The sequence below is a fragment of the Cervus elaphus genome, chromosome 15 (assembly GCF_910594005.1).
Source record: "Cervus elaphus chromosome 15, mCerEla1.1, whole genome shotgun sequence".
In the NCBI taxonomy this organism is placed as follows: Eukaryota; Metazoa; Chordata; class Mammalia; order Artiodactyla; family Cervidae; genus Cervus; species Cervus elaphus.
In genome coordinates, this window is record NC_057829.1 from 65,804,760 (window position 1) to 65,823,368 (window position 18,609).

At 40.3% G+C, this 18,609-nt stretch overlaps 1 protein-coding gene across 1 annotated transcript in view; it reads right to left on the reverse strand.

Moving 5' to 3' along the window:
- Positions 1-18,609, reverse strand: part of ARMH3 (armadillo like helical domain containing 3) — a 171,400-nt gene that overhangs the window by 75,666 nt on the left and 77,125 nt on the right. Inside the window, exon 23 of the mRNA XM_043924866.1 lies at positions 14,264-14,339. Within this exon, the coding sequence (XP_043780801.1) occupies positions 14,264-14,339 (76 nt within the window). The remainder of the gene's footprint in view (positions 1-14,263; positions 14,340-18,609) is intronic.

An 18,609-nucleotide genomic window follows, 5' to 3' on the forward strand; every position in this document is an offset into this window, starting at 1 on the left:
GGCTATGGACCACAGACCCGATCCGGCAACATTTTTTCCCCAAACATCCCTGGATGAGGTAAAACTGCCAAGAGAGGACAGATTCCTCCTGAACACATGTGGGGACAGTTCTGAGCACCAGAATTAGCTTCCAAAGTTTACCTCAGGCTGGCCTTAGCCAGTGCAAACACCTTTTCACCATCATCGTCAGTCAATATCCTAATCTTTGTGCAGGCATGACTGAAGTTTCTTTCCCCCTGCTCCTCACTGCCACCACAATAAAGGGACATACATCCCTAAGTAAGAGGAATAAAAATATGACAATATTTAAAACAAAAACAAACAATCTCCCCCAAAGCCCAAAGGCACCACAAGAAAAGAACACTACAGAGCAGTTTCTCTTATGAATATGGACACAAAAATTCTTCAGAAAAATATCAGCAATCTGAATTCAGCAACATATAGAAAGAATCATAAGCCATAAGTAAGTAAGATTTATCCTAGGAATACAAGATTGGTTTGATAGCTGAAAATCAATTAAACCATATCAATAGCATAAGAAGCAAAAACCACATAACCATCTCAATAGGTGTACAAAGAGTGACAAAACCCAACACCCTCTTGAGGAGAAAAGGGAACACTCCTACCCTATTGGTGGGAATGTAAATTGGTACAGCCACTATGAAGAACAGTAAGAGGTTCCTTAAAACACTAAAAACAGATCTGTCAAAAGACCCTGTAATCCCACTCCTGGGCATATGTTCCAGAGAAACATGATTTGAAAGGATACATGCACCCCAATGTTCATTGCAGCATTGTTTACAAAAGTCAATACATGGAAGCAACCTAAATGTCCGTTGAGAAAGGAATGCATAAAGAAGATGTGGTACATATATACAATGGAATATTACTCAGCCATTAAAAAGAATGAAATAACGCCATTTGTAGCAACATGGATAGGTCTAGAGAATGTCACACTGAGTGAAGTTAAGTGAGATAAGGAGAAATATTGTATGATATCCCTTACATGTGAAATCTAAAAAGAAATGATACAAATGAACTTAAAAAACAGAGACTCAGACTTAGAAAATGAACTTATGTTTGCCAGGGGAAAGGGAATTTAGGGAGTTTGGGAAGGTTATGTATATACTGCTATATTCAAAATGGATAACCAACAAGGACCTACTATATAGCACATTGAACTCTACTCAATGTTATGTGCCAGCCTAGATGGGAGCGGGTTTTGAGGGAGAATGGATACGTGTATATGTATAGCTGAGTCCCTTCACTATTCACCTGAAATTACCACAACACTGTTAATCAGCTATATCCCAATACAAAACAAAAAGTTTATAAAGTTAAAAAAAAAAACCAACACCCGCTCAAGGTAAAACAAAACAAGCACACACACACACACACACACACACACACACAAAACAAAACCAGAAACTATTAACATAAATAGAAAGGAACTTCCTTAGCCTAAGAAAGGGCATGTATCAAAAAAAAAAAAAAAAATCCACAGCTGTTTGTAATAAAATATTAGAAAGAAAAAATTTTTAAATACCTATAATCTCTCCAACCACAGATATGAACACATTGGTTAGTTTCCTTTCATACTCTCTTTTTCTTTCTTTCTGGCCCTTCCTCGAGGCATGATAGATAGATCTTAGTTACCTGACCAGTGATCAAACCAATGCCCCCTGCATCAGGAGCCCAGAATCTCAGCCACTGGACCACCAGGGAAGTTTAAAATAATATCATTTTGTATCTCTGGTCCCTTCTAAGTCCACATGAAGAAGAATGAATGTAACTGAAAAAAGTTGCATATGGAAGGTATTCGCTTGATTAGAATGAAGTCTTGTGCAGATCATCAGAACCAAGGCTGGTAAGACCCCAGATGTGCACATTCAGGACAGCAATTTTTTAAAAAGATAATAATAATGAACAATTACATAGCATTGACTATATGCCAGGCACTAGTCTTAAGTGCTTTTCAATACTGTCATTTAATCATCTCAACAATGACACAGGTTCCATTACTATCCTCACCTTACAGATGTGGAAACTCAAGCAAAAAGTGGTTAAATAACTTCTTCAAAGTAAGCAAGCAGTAGAGCTCAGACTCAAAGTCAGACAATCTAACTCCAGAGTCCCTGTTCTTAATCAAGCAGAGGAAAACCAAAAGGAATGAAGACATGCAGAAAAAAATGTGGAGTCTCCATTTTTATACCCTATCAGTTAAGTTCCAAACTCAGCCTGATTCAAATTTAGAAATTAAGAGTTGTGGTTATCTCAAAAAGAACAAAGTGGGTGCTGGGCAAACTGGATCTCCAACTCCAAAAAAAAAAAAAGAAATTGAACTCTATCCTTACACTATGTTAAAAACGTCACTCAAAATGGATCAAACAGCTAAATGTAAACGCTGAAACTACAATACTCTTCAAGAAACATAGGGGGAAAGCTTCATGACTTGCACTGGCAACGATTTCTTGGATATAACACCAAAAGCACTGACAACAAAAGAAAAAATAGATGGAAAGGGCAAAAGTATTTGCAAACTGTAAGGCAGGATATTGGTATCCAGAATACATAAAGAATTTCTAAAACTCAACAACAACAACAAAACACAATTTAAAAACCCGCAAAGGACTTGAGTAGACCTTTCTCCAAGGAAGATACACAAATTTGGGCTAATAAGCACATGAAAAGATACTCAACACTACTAGTTATCAGGGAATTGCAAATCAAAAATCACAGTGAGATACACTTCATACTTAGAGGGATGGTTGTGATTTTAAAAAACAGAAAATAACAAGTGCTGGCAAGACTGTGGAGAAATTGGAAACTTTGTGTATCATTGATGGAAATGTAAAATGGTGTGGCTGCTGTGGAAAAAGGTATGATGGTTCTTCAAAGTATTAAAAATAGAAATACCATATGGTCCAACAATCCAACTTCTGAGTATATACCTGAAGAAGTGAAAGTATAGCCTCAAATATCTGTACACCCATGTTCACAGCAACACTATTTACAATAGCCAAAAGGTGGAGGATGCAACCATTTATCAATGGATAAATGCATAAGGAAAATGAAATAAATAAATACACACACACACACACGATGAAATACTGAATTTTGTCTTTAAAACAAGGAAAGAAATTCTGATATATGCTATGACATGGGAGAACCTTATGGATATTATGCTAAGTAAAAAAGCCAGTCACAAAAGGACAAATAGTGTATAATTCCTCTTATATGAAGTTTCTAGAGTAGACAGAAGTAGAATGGTGATTGCCAGGACTTGGGAAGAGTAGGGAATGAGGAATTATTGCTTAATGAGTACAATTTCAGTCGGGGAAGATGAAAATGTTCTGGAGATGGTTGGTGGAGGTGATGGTTGCACAACAGTGTGAATGTACTTAATGCCTCAGAACTGCAGACTTAAGGGTTAAAAATGGTAAATTTTATGTAACAAATATTTGCTCACAATTTTTTTTAAAAAGCAAAGTGGAAGTCAGGTTGCAGTAAAGAAGGGTTTTATATGCTAAAGTAACACTTTAAAATCACAGCAGCCCCAATTTTAAAAAATCTTAATATTTCATTATATATATCTGCATCTCCTAAACCAAGACTTCTTTACTGCACTGCAGTTGACCAAGTTCAGACCTAATGCAAAAACCTCTCTTTGCAGCATAAACCAAGTTAGGGCAAAAGAGATGATAAACCACATGAGATTCAGTGTTTGGTTTTTCATTTCTAGCTGCTACAGTCTTAAGAGATTGGGGAACAGCAACTATTAGAATAATATGTAATGTTCCCAGCCACTGGGGAAACAATATTGCAGCAGCCTCATTATGGTGCTTTGTTTTAATCTGCATAATGCTTTTCATCCTCTGTAATGTGAGATCTGCAGGGTCTGATTAACAGAAGAAAGGTCATTACTGATAAGTTCTGATCCCAGGAATAATTTGAGCCTGCCTGTCACTTTGGAGTAGACAACTGGATGTACTCCTTGCTACTCAAGAGTGATCTGCCCAATACTTCTGGCTCCTAACATTAATCATATTAGTCCATATTTACTATTCACTAGACTAGGTTGCATCTTTCAGCTGAAGTGCTTGCTGTCAAACTGCTCCTCCTCTCATCAGTATCCATTCTGATAAGACAGCTGTGACTAAGAGGCAAATTTTGCAGCCCAAACAGGTGCGTGCTGCTGCTGCTGCTGTTAAGTCACTTCAGTCATGTCCAACTCTGTGCGACCCCATAGACATCAGCCCACCAGGCTGCCCCGTCCCCGGGATTCTCCAGGCAAGAACACTGGAGTGGGCTGCCATTTCCTTCTCCAATGCGGGAAAGTGAAAAGTGAAAGTGAAGTCGCTCAGTCGTGTCCGACTCTTAGCGACTCCATGGACCGCAGCCTACCAGGCTCCTCTATCCATGGGATTTTCCAGGCAAGAGTGCTGGAGTGGGGTCCATTGCCTTCTCTGGAACAGGTGCATGAGCAAAGGGATTTTAGGGAATTTTGCCTGGCTGAGACCCTTTCCAATCCTAACTCTATGGCCATCAACAGTGAATGTACCCTCCCTGATTACTGCCTGACGGTGTTCCACACCTCCCTCTCTATGACATTCAGAATTCTGTACATAGCCCACTCCAAAGGGTATTATTCTCAATGAATCCCCTTAGTCAGAGGCTGCTGAAATTTTATGTTCCTTAGAGTCCCCAGCAGAGTGTACATTTAAAGCATTCTTTTTTTTTTTTTTTTTTTGAGGGAGTATTTTCTAGGATGAAAGAACACAGCTACATAAGCACTAAGCAGGAGGGGAGAGCACACCTCAGCATCGGAACAAAAAGATCACTGGAGCAAACAGAGGACAGCAGGCAAACTCACCAGGTGAACAGTTAAGAGAGGCTTACAAAGAAATGCACTTAATTCTCATTCCAAACCACAAGCTTGTCACTAACCCCAGCAATATCTAAATAGTCATTCTCAAAGACCAACTAAACTTTTGCTTAATGCATTTCAAATAAAGGGAAAAATTAATATATTAACCACAGAGTTCAAACCTTATCCACCTTAAGAAAATCACAGATCAGGAGAAAAGCCCATTTGCAGTGATTCAGTCTCTGTTTCTGTGAGCAACCAGAGAATAGGATTGTGTACTTGGTGCTAATAAAATGCTCATTAAGTGAAAAGCATTAAGATGTTAACATGAAGAGGTTCATTAAGGGCTTCAAATTACTTACCTTGAAAGTTGTTTGGTTAGATGAAGGTCAGATTTCAGTCTAACATTTTTCTTTTTCTCTTTTGACTAATTAGGTTAAAAGTCAGCAGACGTCTTCCCTAAAGTACAAGGCCTCACTGGGGTAGCCTGCTCAGTAGTGGCAGGAAATACTTAGCATAGAAGTATCCAAGTAAAAGTTTCAAATGTTTTCCTTCTAGCCTTGCACATAGTCCCTCAGAGTACTTTTCCTTTGTGGATCAGTAGATCTGTGAAGGCAGCTAAAGTAACAATTATATCAAATGGAATTTTAAAGGTGGAGCCATACTATTTTATTTTCCTTGTGGCAAAGCAATGGAACATCCCTAGGGGGTTAGGAACAAACATAGGGCCCTGTATATTAATGACATCAGGTGTTTCAATAAAAACAGCAGTTTCTAAGCAGCTGCATTTTAAGAATCTCTCTGAAGGATCAAACAGGAAGAGAGAGACAAATTGTTTAAACACAAATAACTTTGACAATTAAAGAACTAGCATGACTAAGCCAGGAAAGACAAGTGAAAAGCAAACAGACTGACACTTGAGCAAATTTAGGCCTCCAAGCAAGCGGAAGTATTTTTAATTTTCAGTCACAATCTAAACTCCCCCCCCAAAAAAGGTCTGCAGTCTTCCTGCAGCTTTTCATTTGCTAGTGAGATACTGTTAGGGTTGCCATTTATACGCAGTACATTCCAGAAGGTCCCAAAGACATAACTTGTAGCTGTCATCAACTGGCAAACCAGTCTTGGAGGCTCTTCCAGCTGTTAGGTGTCTGAAAATTTCACATGCAACCTAATCCCTTCCCATGATTATCAAAGAACATACTAGAGAAGAGGTGGCTAAGTTTGTTCACTCTGCCTTAGAATCCTTTTCAGGGGCTTCCCCAGTGGTCTAGTGGCTTCTAGAAGTGGTTGGGGAAGTTCTGCATGCCTTGAGGTGCAGCCAAATTTAAAAAAGATCCTTTCCACGTGTTGGATCAGCACAAATAAAAACAACAGAGGTAAATGTCATATACCATCACCATTTTATTGAAGCCTTTATATACTCTATCTTTGATACTCAACTTGGGCCAGAAGTTAAATGTCCCGTAGTATCCCAGGGAAACCCACAGGTCCAATTTTCTGACTGTCTCTTGTTTTCTAAACCACCAGAAGTTAAGAGTGTCACAGATGTACAACACAAGGCTCTTAAGGAGCAAAGCTAAGGAACAGAAGGCAGCACTCATTACCACTGGCTGGATCACAACCTTGTAGTGGCAAAGGGGCCTGCGTAACTCAATGAAGCGATGAGCCATGCTGTGCAGGGTCTCCCAAGATGGACAGGTCATAATACAGAGTTCTAACATGTCCACTGGAGGAGGGAATGACAAACCACTCCAGTATTCTTGCCTCAAGAACCCCATGAACAGTATAAAAAGACAAAAAGATATGACACTGGAAGAGGAGCTCACCAGGTCAGAAGATGTCCAGTATGCTACTGGGGAAGAGTGGAGAAATAGCTCCATAAAGAATTAAGAGGCTGGGCCAAAGCAAAAACGATGCACAGTTGTGATTGTGTCTGGTGATGAAAGTAAAGTCTGATGCTGTAAAGAACAATATTGTACAGCAAAGGACTGATGCTGAAACTGAAACTCCAATACTTTGGCCACCTGATGTGAAAAGCTGACTCACTATAAAAGACCCTGATGCTGGAAAAGATTGAGGGCAGGAGGAGAAGGGGACGACAGAGGATGAAATGGTTGGATAGCGTCACTGACTCAATGGACATGAGTCTGAACAAATTCTGGGAGACAGTGAAGGACAGGGAAACCTAGCATGCTGCAGCCCATGGGATCACAAAGAGTCAGACAGGACTGAGCGACTGAACACAACAACAGTGGGAATGCAAACTTCTTAGGCATACCACATTTTTGCCCTCAGAGAAAAGAATACTCCTTGGACCATTGTTATTCAAAGCATCAAAGCCTACCCACAAAGAAAAGCAAAACATCTTTTAAGGGTAACATATTAACATATATAAAAGGGATAAATGAAGACACACATAGGAAACATTCTAAGTGCTCAAAATACTAACCCGGAAAACAGCATGGAAATTCCTCAAAATACTAAACATAGGGGTGCTCCACACCCACCAGAGGCACTCAAAGGGCTCAAACAAAACCTTGTGCGCACCAGGACCCAGACGCCCCACAGAGACTGAGCCAGACCTGCCTTTGAGTGTTTGAGTGACTCCTGCGAAGGCATGGGTCAGAAGTGGCCTGCTGCGGGGACAGGGGCTCTGGCTGCAGCAGACCTGGGTCATGCAGCGTGTGGCATAAGCCCTCTTGGAGGAGGTTGCCATTAGTTCCACCACAGAGCTGCCGAGCAGACTGCAGAACAATTATACCAAAGAAATTCTCGCACTGTTAAGAAAGTTATAGGACCCACAACAGATTTTCCAACCTGGGGATCCAGCAAAGAGATTGAGAACCCCCAGGGAATTTGACTTTGGAGGTCAGTGGGATTTGATTACAAAACTTTCACAGGACTGGGTAAACAGGCTCTTGGAGGGTACAAACAAAACCTTGTGCACACCAGGAGCCAGGAGAAAGGAACGGTGTCCTCACAAGAGACTGAGCCATAGGTGACTGTCAGTGTCCAGGAGTCTCTGGCGGAGGCATGGGTCGACAGCAACCTGCTGCAGGGTCGGGGCACTGAATACGACAGTGCATACACAAGTCCTTTTGAAGGAGGTGCCATTACCTTCATTACCCCTACCATAGTTTGGCCTCAGGCCAAACAACTGGAAGGGAACACAGCCCCACTAATCAACAGAAAATTGGATGAAAGATTTACAGAGCATGGTCCCGCCCATCAGAACAAGACCCAGTTTCCCCAACAGTCAGTCGCTCTCATCTGGAAGCTTCCATAAGCCTCTTATCCTTATCCATCAGAAGGCCGAAAGAATGAAAACCACAATCACAGAAAACTAACCAAACTGATCACATGGACCACAGCCTTGTCTTAACTCAATGAAACTATGAACCATGCTATGTAAGGCCACCCAAGGACAGGTCATAGTGGAGAGTTCTGACAAAACATGGTTCACTAGAGACGGGAATGGCAAACCACTTTAGTATTCTTGCCTTGAGAACCCCATGAACAGTATGAAAAAGCAAAACGGTATGACACTGAAAGATGAACTCCCCAGGTCGGTAGGTGTCCAATATGCTACTGAAGAAGAGTGGAGAAATAACTTCAGAAAGAATGAAGAGGCTGAGCCAAAGCAAAACAATGCCCAGTTGTGAATGGGACTGATGATGGAAGTAAAGTCCAATGCTGTAAAAAACAATATTGCATAGGAACCTGGAATGTTAGGTCCATGAATCAAGGTACATTGGAAGTAGTCAAACAGGAGATGGCAAGAGTGAACATTGACATATTAGGAATCAGTGAACTAAAATGGACTGGAATGGGCGAATTAAATTCAGATGACCTTTATACCTACTACTGCGGGCAAGAATCTCTTAGAAGAAATGGTGTAGCCATCATAGTCAACAAAAAAATCCAAAATGCAATACTTGGGTGCACTCTCAAAAATGACAGAATGATCTCTGTTTCTTTCCAAGGCAAACCATTCAATATCACAGTAATCCAAGTCTATGCCCCAACCAGTAGTGCTGCAGAAGTTGAACGGTTCTATGATGACCTGCAAGACCATCCCCAAGAAAAAGAACATCCTGAAAAACAAGAAATGCAAAAAGGCAAAATGGTTGTCTGATGAGGCCTTACAAACAGCTGAGAAAAGAAGAGAAGCTAAAGGCAAAGGAGAAAAGGAAAGATATACCCATTTGAATGCAGAGTTCCCAAGAATATCAAGGAGAGATAAGAAAGCCTTCCTCAGTGATCAATGCAAAGAAATACAGGGAAACAACAGAATGGGAAAGACTAGAGATCTCTTCAAGAAAATCAGAGCTACCAAGGTAAAATTTCATGCAAAGATGGGCACAATAAAGGACAGAAATGGTATGGCTATAACAGAAGCAGAAGATATTAAGAAGAGGTGGCAAGAACACACAGAAGAATTATACAAAAAAGATCTTCATGACCTAGATAACCACCATGGTGTGATCACTCACCTAGAGCCAGACATCCTGAAGTGTGAAGTCAAATGGGCCTTGGGGAGCATCACTACAAACAAGGCTAATGGAGGTGATGGAATTCAGCTAAGCTATTTCAAATCCTAAAAGATGATGCTGTGAAAGTACTATACTCAATATGCTAGCAAATTTGGAAAACTCAGCAGTGGCCACAGGACTGGAAAAGGGCAGTTTTCATTCCAATCCCAAAGAAAGGCAATGCCAAAGAATGTTCAAACTACTGCACAATTGCACTCATCTCACATGCTAGCAAAGTAATGCTGAAAATTCTCCAAGCAAGGCTTCAACAGTACGTGAAGCGAAAACTTTGAGATGTTCAAGCTGGTTTTAGAAAAGGCAGAGGAACCAGAGATCAAACTGCCAACATCCACTGGATCATAAGAAAAGCAAGAGAGTTCTAGAAAAACATCTACTTCTGCTTTATTGACTATGCCAAAGCCTTGGACTGTGTGGATCACAACAAACTGTGAAAAATTCTTAAAGAGATGGGAATATCAGTCCACTTTACCTAGGACTTCCCTGATAGCTCAGTTGGTAAAGAATCTGCCTGCAATGCAGGAGACCCTAGTTCGATTCCTGGGTTGGGAAGATCCACTGGAGAAGGGATAGACTACCCACTCCAGTGTTCTTGGGCTTCCCTTGTGGCTCAGCTGGTAAAGAATCTGCCTGCAATGTGGGAGACCTGGGTTTGATCCCTGGGTTGGGAAGATCCCCTGGAAAAGGGAAAGGTTACCCACTCCAGTATTATGGCCTGGAGAATTTGAATCCTGGACTGTACAGTCCATGGGGTGGCAAAGAGTTGAACATGACTTTCACTTTCACTTTACCTGCCTCCTGAGAAATCTGTATGCATGTCATGAAGAAACAGTCAGAACTGGACATGGAACAATGGACTGGTTCCAAATTGGGAAAGGAGTACATCAAGGATGTATATTGTCCCCCTGCTTATTAAACTTATATGCAGAGTACATCAGGTGAAATGTTGGGCTGGATGAAGCACAAGCTGGAATCAAGATTGTTGGGAACAATACCAATAACCTCAGATACACAGATGACAGCACCCTTATGGCAGAAAGTGAAGAGTAACTGAAGAACCTCTTCATGAATGTGAAAGAGGAGAAAGAAAAAGCTGTCTTAAAACTCAACATTCAAAACACTGAGATCATGACATCCGGTCCCATCATTTCATGGCAAATAGATGGGGAAACGATGGAAACAATGACAGACTTTATTTTCTTGGGCTCCAAAATCACTGCAGATGGTGACTGCAGCCATGAAATTAAAAGATGCTTGCTCTTTGGGGAAAAAGCTATGACCAACCTAAACAGCATATTAAAAAGCAGAGACATTACTTTGCCTACAAAGGTCTGTCTAAAGCTATGGTTTTTCCAGTAGTCACATATGGATATGATAGTTGGACCATAAAGAAAGGTGAGTGTGGAAGAATTGACACTTTTGAACTGTGGCGTTGGAGAAGACTCCTGAGAGTCCCTTGGACTGCAAGGAGATCCAACCAGTTCATCCTAAAGGAAATCATTCCTGAATATTCACTAGAAAGACTGATGCTGAAGCTGAAGTTCCAATAGTTTGTCCACCTGATGCAAAGAACTGACTGATTAGAAAAGACCCTGATGCTGGGAAACACTGAAGGCAGGAGGAGAAGGGGACGACAGAGTATGAGATGGTTGGATGCCATCACTGACTTGATGGACATGAGTTTGAATAAGCTCCAGGAGTTGGTGATGGACAGGAAAGCCTAGCATGCTGCAGTCCATGGTGTCGCAAAGAGTCAGACATGACTGAGCAACTGAACTGAGGTGTGCTCAGTTGCTCAATTGTATATGACTCTGGGTGCCACATGGACTCTAGCCCAACAGGCTCTTCCATCCATGGAATTTTCCAGGCAAGAATACTGCAGTGCTTGCCACTTCCTACCCTAGGGGATCTTCCAGACCGAAGGATTCAACCAGCATCTCTTGTGTCTCTTGCATTGGCATTTGGATTCTTTACCACTAGCGCCACCTGGGAAGCCCCATTAAATATGGTTATTGTTCAGATGCTCAGTCATTTCCAACTCTTTGTGACCCCATGAACTGCAGCATGCCAGCCTTCCTTGTCCATCATCAACTCTCAGAGTTTGCTCAAACTCATGTCCGTTGAGTTGATGATGCCATTCAACCATCTCGTCCTCTGTTGCCCCCTTCTCCTCCTGCCGTCAACCTTTCCCAGCATCAGGGTCTTTTCCAGTGAGTCGGCTCTTCACATCTATCCATTAAACATAAGCTTACTACACAATCCACCAATTCTACTTCTGGGTATAGTTGCAAAAGAAGCAAAAGCAGGAACTGAACAGATATTTGTACACCCATGTACAAATAGCCAAAAACACAACAACCAAAAGGTGGAAGCAATTCACTTGGGATCTCATCAATGGATGATGGATAAATAAAACGTGGCACCTATATACTTGGAATATTACTCAGCCTAAAAAGGAAGGAAATTCTGACAAGTGCTACATTGGCGATGAACTGTAAAGATATTATGCTAAATGAAATGACCAGTATTTTATAGTTTTCTAAGTACTATAACATACATAAGTCTGACAACTGCTTCTCTATAAAACAACTGATATCCTCATGACCTCCATTTTATAGATAGGAAGAGGTCCAGACATAAGTTGCTCAAGGTCACATATTAAGTGGTAGAGACAAAAATTAAAAACCCAGTTTCTGTAACTCAAATTCCCATGCTCAAGCTCCTTTCAATACATCATACTGAGTTTTCTGCTTACCTCCATAGTAACACTAAAGAAGGAGGCGTTACAATATAAAAGAAAGAGCCCTGGATTTGGAATTAGAAGAACTATGATTAATCCTCAGATTTGACACACAAGAATTGTGAGACTTTTTGCAATTCAAATATCTTCAAGACTTACGTTTCCTCATTAGTTAAAAAGTATACTCTATAGGGTTTGATGACTGAAGAAGACAGCAATTTTTGAAAGAGCAGTACCTAGTTTAGCACTTTCTAAATGAAAATAAATTTTAAAAAGGAAAAAAGTAAACTTCTGCAGGCTTAGCATCACCAATATATTCCCCTGATCTGGTGTTAGTGTAATAAGTGATATTCTAAAACATCTTTCCAGCAATCTCTTGAAAAAACTGACTGGATCTTTGATATTTTCTACATATATTCCAAGTCTAATTCATTAGCAACAGTGAAGATGATATAATTACTGTCTGCAGCAAGTTCATCAAGAAGTTTGAGGAATGAAAATGAAGGTATAGGCCTGACTTACAAAGAGAACCATGTCATGGTTATAGGCATCTGCTCTAAGCCCAGGCCAGTCCTTTCTGGTGTATTCAGAAAAAGGACAGGTCAATAGTTTTAAGTCAGCTGTTTGATGGCCCCTGGGAAGAATAAGGACAGCAGCCAAACCAGAAGCCACTGAAAGGAAAAGCAACAATGCAGAAGATAAAGGAAACATAAAAGACTGTGATCAAGGAAACAAGCCCCAGATGAAAAGGCACTGTCTGAAAACCCTAAGTAAATACATGAATAAACACAACATAAATTATACCCATATGCGCTTCATTCTGTAGCCCAGAATCTGGTGTTTCTTTCAAACACCCACATTTGTCATACTGTCCTTCAGTCACAAGGGCTCTTTAGGAGAAGGCAGTTTGTAATTCCTGATTCCTACAGAAAGTCACATTTATCATAAGGATTTACTACAGTATCTGGCTTATTTGCTAGATGCAAATATACATGAAGGTGTGAGATTTATAAAACCATGTTTGCTGCAAAATGTCTCTGGGGGTCAGGTAAGGCAGATCAACCTTCAATACCCTCAATGCAATCTTGTTAGCACATCTCACCTACCTGCTCCCTCACCCCCGCCCTCCCAAAACACACATTTCACACTTTTTCTTTTGTTCCCAGACTTGTCAAACACTAGTAAGTCACTGCAGGGGCAGGACATTTTATCTTTTTTAAAAGAAAGGGGTGGGAAGAAAAGAAAGATACAGAAATAAATATTGAATCTCAGCTCTGTCACAAATTAGAATCTATACCAAGTTGTAAATGTGCATTACTATTACTGGGAATGTCTGGCAAAACTTACATCTGGAGCTAAATCAAGTTTCCCCATCTGTTGGGTTTGCCTCTTCTACTCAATGTTAATTTTTCAATTGTTTGCAAGAGCAATATAATAACTGCTGAGAAAATAAAAAATGATAGGCACAAAGGGAGCGAGGAATGTAACACAAGTCAGCTTTAGGTTTCATGACACTGAAAGCACATTCTCTCCATTTACAAACAGCTCTCTCCTGTGAGTGTGTGCTATTTTCTCAAGACCCTAAACCAACTCCATGTCTGACTCAATTTTATCCAATATATATAGCACTCTGTAATTGCCATGCTGTTTCATAAGGAACCTAAAATGACTTAGCCCCATGAGCTCCATTCGGCTCTGTTTACCACAAATAGAAATAGCCATGTAAAGCAAAACGTCAAAAGTTCCAGATCCCATGAGTCATTCATTCAACTCATGGAGAAAGGCAGAAAAAAATTTCCAGAGAAAAGCTTTCAGATGGCCTATACACAGAAACCACTTTGGCAACAAAGAGGCCTGAAAAGGGTTTCCAACTATCTCCTGATAAGAAAATTCATAAACGAGCAAATTCTGTGAGCTATTTCAACATGACAAAATGAAAGTCACATGCATTCCTGCTTTTCTTGATCAAATACGAAAATTTCTTCCACTCCTACAGACATCAGGGCTTAAAATAGTAGTGATGTTCAACACATTTCACTTAGAAAGGTACAATAAACCTCAGGATTAACTACAGAACTCTGGAAGAGATAAATCCTCACTTCTTACCTGATATTAACCAACGCGTGAGTCACCTTGCTAGCTGCTTCTTTCCACTGGCCTGCATTGGTAGAAAGCCTCAGGACTGTAAAAAAGGAAAGAACAAAGATGTGTCAGACCACTGGTATTAAACAAATATGAGTGAAGACACAATGCAGAATATCACTATTGGAAAAACCAAATGGAGTCTGTGCCAATCTTCTATTTAAGACATTCTAATCTAGAGAAAAAATATAAGGGCTTATTCTCAACTATCTTTCCCGCAATTTTTTTCCTCTTTCTTTCACTTTCTATCAAGATATTCTACTCCTCTGCCTTGGGTTTCCCTCTCTCCACTCCCCACTAAAATGTTTCCATACTTAGTTTTTGCATTCAGTTAAAATCTACACTGGAGTGGTGATGTGAGGGTAACCTGATTGCCACATTAATCATTTCCCTAACAGCTGGGCCGATTTAGTGGAATCGGCCAGCTGAGTAAGTGTCCCTACCTGTTCCACATACAGTATATCTTTCTCCTACAGGTCTAAACTGGGTCAAATAGGATAAATAATCTTGTCAGACAGAGGATGGTCATGTTTCAATCAAACAGTAACCTACTTTAGCTCCCTTGACTTAACTGTGTGACCTGCAACATGAATCAACTGGAATATTCTTCCCTTCTCTGACCAAAGTCTCTTACACCCTTACTCACAGAAGGGATGATGGAAATATAGTTCCCAGGTGGTGCTAGTTGTATAGAACCCGCCTGCCAATGCAGGAGACGTAAGAGACTTGGGTTTGATCCCTGGGTTGGGAAGATACTCTGGAACCCACTCCAGTATTCTTGCCTGGAGAATCCCATGAACAGAGGAGCCAGGTGGGCTATGGCCCACAGGGTCACAAAGAGTCAGACATGACTGAAGCAATTTAGCACAAACACATGCATATTCTCTACCAGCTATGAGCTTCAGGGCCACACATTACAGTACCTATGCTCTTTGAGAAGAGAGACAAACCAGCACAAGCGTTCCTTGAAAGAACAAGCATACAGTGGGCACGCTAAGTATACATATTTTAATGAGTGAATAATGAATATGAACTAAACATGTAGAGAGTCTACTATGTGCCAGAAACTGGACAAAGAATATATACAATACAGCACACATATGAGACTCAGAGGAGACAAACAATTAATCAATCAAGTTCATTCACAGAACTGTAAGTAATGGGGCTAGAATTTAAACCTGGAGGGAATGGTCCTACAGCCTGTACTTGATACACTGAGTGGTTAAGAGTGTGAACTCTGAAGCCAACTGTTGGTGTCCAAGTCTAGCCTTTGCCACTTACTAGAGAAAAACAGCAATACTTACATGAAAGGATTATTATGAAAATCAAGTAAGTTATATATATATAAAACCTTAGATCAGTACCTGGCACACAGTAATTGTTACATAAGTATTAGTATTAGCTATTATTCATTAAATAGACTGTCTTTCAAACAAATGCAGGAATATACTTAAGACTTTCACAGAGGAGAAAGTTAGTTAGTTAAGTTAATCAGAGCCTAACATTAAAAAGCGTGTAACCAATCTGCTTAGGTACCATCACTACCAACTCCTGACCAGTATTCCTCTAGCAAGAGTAGTAGTAGCAGCCGCTGTCCTAGAGGGAGGGCATATAGCTGTTATAGGGAAAGAAAACTCATCTGGCTGCTCTGCATCTATTTCAGCAATATTTCATTTTTATAAATTCATCCAATTTTACAAAAGAGAAGATGGAAGCCTTAATAAAACATTATCAGAGTGCTGCTTTCCTAATTTACAAGATTTAGTGCAGGGGAACTCAGTTTCAAGTTAGAGCTTTTCAGTCTCAACTGAGGGTTTCATTAAGTGTATGCACAAATTTATTCATGAATGAACAAAACTGTTTCAAGCAGGTCAGACGTATTTTTTTCAACTCAGTTGCAAAAACTGTTTAGATATATCCGTTTTCCACTAGACCACCCTCCACTAAATCATTAATTCTCTGATGGTGAGGATCTAGTATTTGTGGAATTGAGCTGAATTTTACTCCCCTTACCTCAGAGAGGTATTCAACTCCGTTCATGGATTATTTCTCTGTTAACATCCTGTCACTTCTGTTCCTTAGTGAACAGGCACCCAGATGTCCTCATCACTGCATTTCCAAGGGAAACAAGCTTTCCAAGCCATTGGCTTTTACATTCTTTTCTAAGTTCCCAAATTTAAACACAAAATTATCTCGAAATGCCCAAACGCCTCAAGCTAAAGTTATCGTTTAGGTAGTACAAAGTATGATACACAAAAACAGCATACCATGCAGCCATTTAAAAAAGAGACTTAAGTAATAGCAAAAACTGGAAACAACCATAATTTTCATGAAAGGAAAGAATGGTTCAATAAACTGTACCCGCACTATGCAAAAACAGAGAGGGGGGAGAGAGAAAGAAACTTCAGAAAACTACCAAAAAAAAAAATACAAAAATGTTCTATAATAGTTAAAAAAAAAGAAGTAGGATAACATGATCACAATTATGTAAAACTATGCATAAAGTAGACTAATGCATGCATGCATGCTAAGTCACTTCAGTTGTGTCTGACTCTTTGCGACCCCTGTGGACCGTAGCCCACCAAACTTCTCTGTCCATGGGATTCTCCAGGCAAGAATACTTGAACAGGTTGCCGTGCCCTCCTCCAGGGGATTTTCTCAACCCAGGGATCAAATCCACATCCCTTACATCTCTTGCATTAACAGGCGGGTTCTTTACCACTAGCACCACCTGGGAAGCCCATATGAAAATAGTGGTCATACTAGAAAGGAGAGATTGTATTAAATAAAAAAAATTGCACCTTGTTTTTTCTTTAGTACTGGTAATTAACTTTTTCTAAAAGGAAAAAAAACCAGTTCAAAATATGGTATCATTTATGGTTCAGGGTAGCTTGTGTTGAGGTCCTTCCTTGTCAGTGGATATCACTGCAGTAGCTTAATTGCCATAGGAATATTAAATGTGTGTCTTTATCAAAAGTCTCCCTCTGCTAGCCATGATGAGGTAACCAGATATAATTAACCCGTCTACCGTAAACAAGAAAAAACTGAACAAAATATGAGAAACAACAACTTTCAGACATTGGACAACGGGTATACAGAACTGTGATCCTTGAAGATGGAAAACAAACAAGGCGAGCCCAAGAATTATCCCAGCTTACTGTGTGAAAAAGTTTCCAATCTACAGGGCAAAGAGGAGGAACTTAAACAGAATCCAGAAGCTTGCCAAATCAAAGACACAGAGATCAGCAACTGGACAGGCCAAAGCACCTAGAATTTGTGGGGTAGAGTACTGTAGAGGAGGGAGTTTAACAGGGTATTCTATAAGTTTGTAGAGGGGTCCTCTTACATCTTCTGCTGAGCAATGATCTACACGTAAGAAAGGGAAAACTACTCAAGCCTGGGGGTAAAGAACCACTGGAAAAGAGAAGAAACTGTAGAGCTCATGGAAGGCTCTACAAACAAAATAATTTGCATTTCCACCAGCAAGAGTAGAAAAACCTACTAATATATGAATTATCAGGAAGAATCTTCAGATGGGTACTGCATTAGTAATCTGGCCAAATTAGCCTATAATAAAAGTTGCTCTTAACCCAACTTGCTGCTGCTGCTGCTAAGTCGCTTCAGTTGTGTCCGACTCTGTGCGACCCCACAGATGGCAGCCCACCAGGCTACCCCATCCCTGGGATTCTCCAGGCAAGAACACTGGAGTGGGCTGCCATTTCCTTCTCCAGTGCATGAAAGTGAAAAATGAAAGTGAAGTCGCTCAGTCGTGACTGACTCTTAGCGACCCCATGGACTGCAGCCCACCAGGCTCCTCTGTCCATGGGATTTTCCAGGCAAGAGTACTGGAGTGGGGTGCCATTGCCTTCTCCTAACCCAACTTAATAACCCTTAAAAGCAAATCCTAAAAGGATGAAACTGATTCCACACAACATAACTGCATTCCAGAACAAAGTCTAACATTATATAAAGGAACATAATAAAATCAAACCATACAACATTAACATCACGATGTTCAAAATCCAATTTAAAAATTACCAGCATTCAAGAAGTAGAAAAGGGTCTTCCCTGGTGGTCCAGTGGTTAAGAAAACACCTTGCAGAACTATACACAATATTTTATAATAACCTATAGTGGAAAAGAATCTAAAAAAGAATACACATATGTATACACACACACACACACACACACGAATCACTTTGCTCTATACCTGAAACTGATACAACATTGTAAATCAACTGTTTCAATAAAAATTTTTCAAAAAAAAATAAAAAGAATCCACCTTGCAGTGCAGGGGACACGGGTTCAAT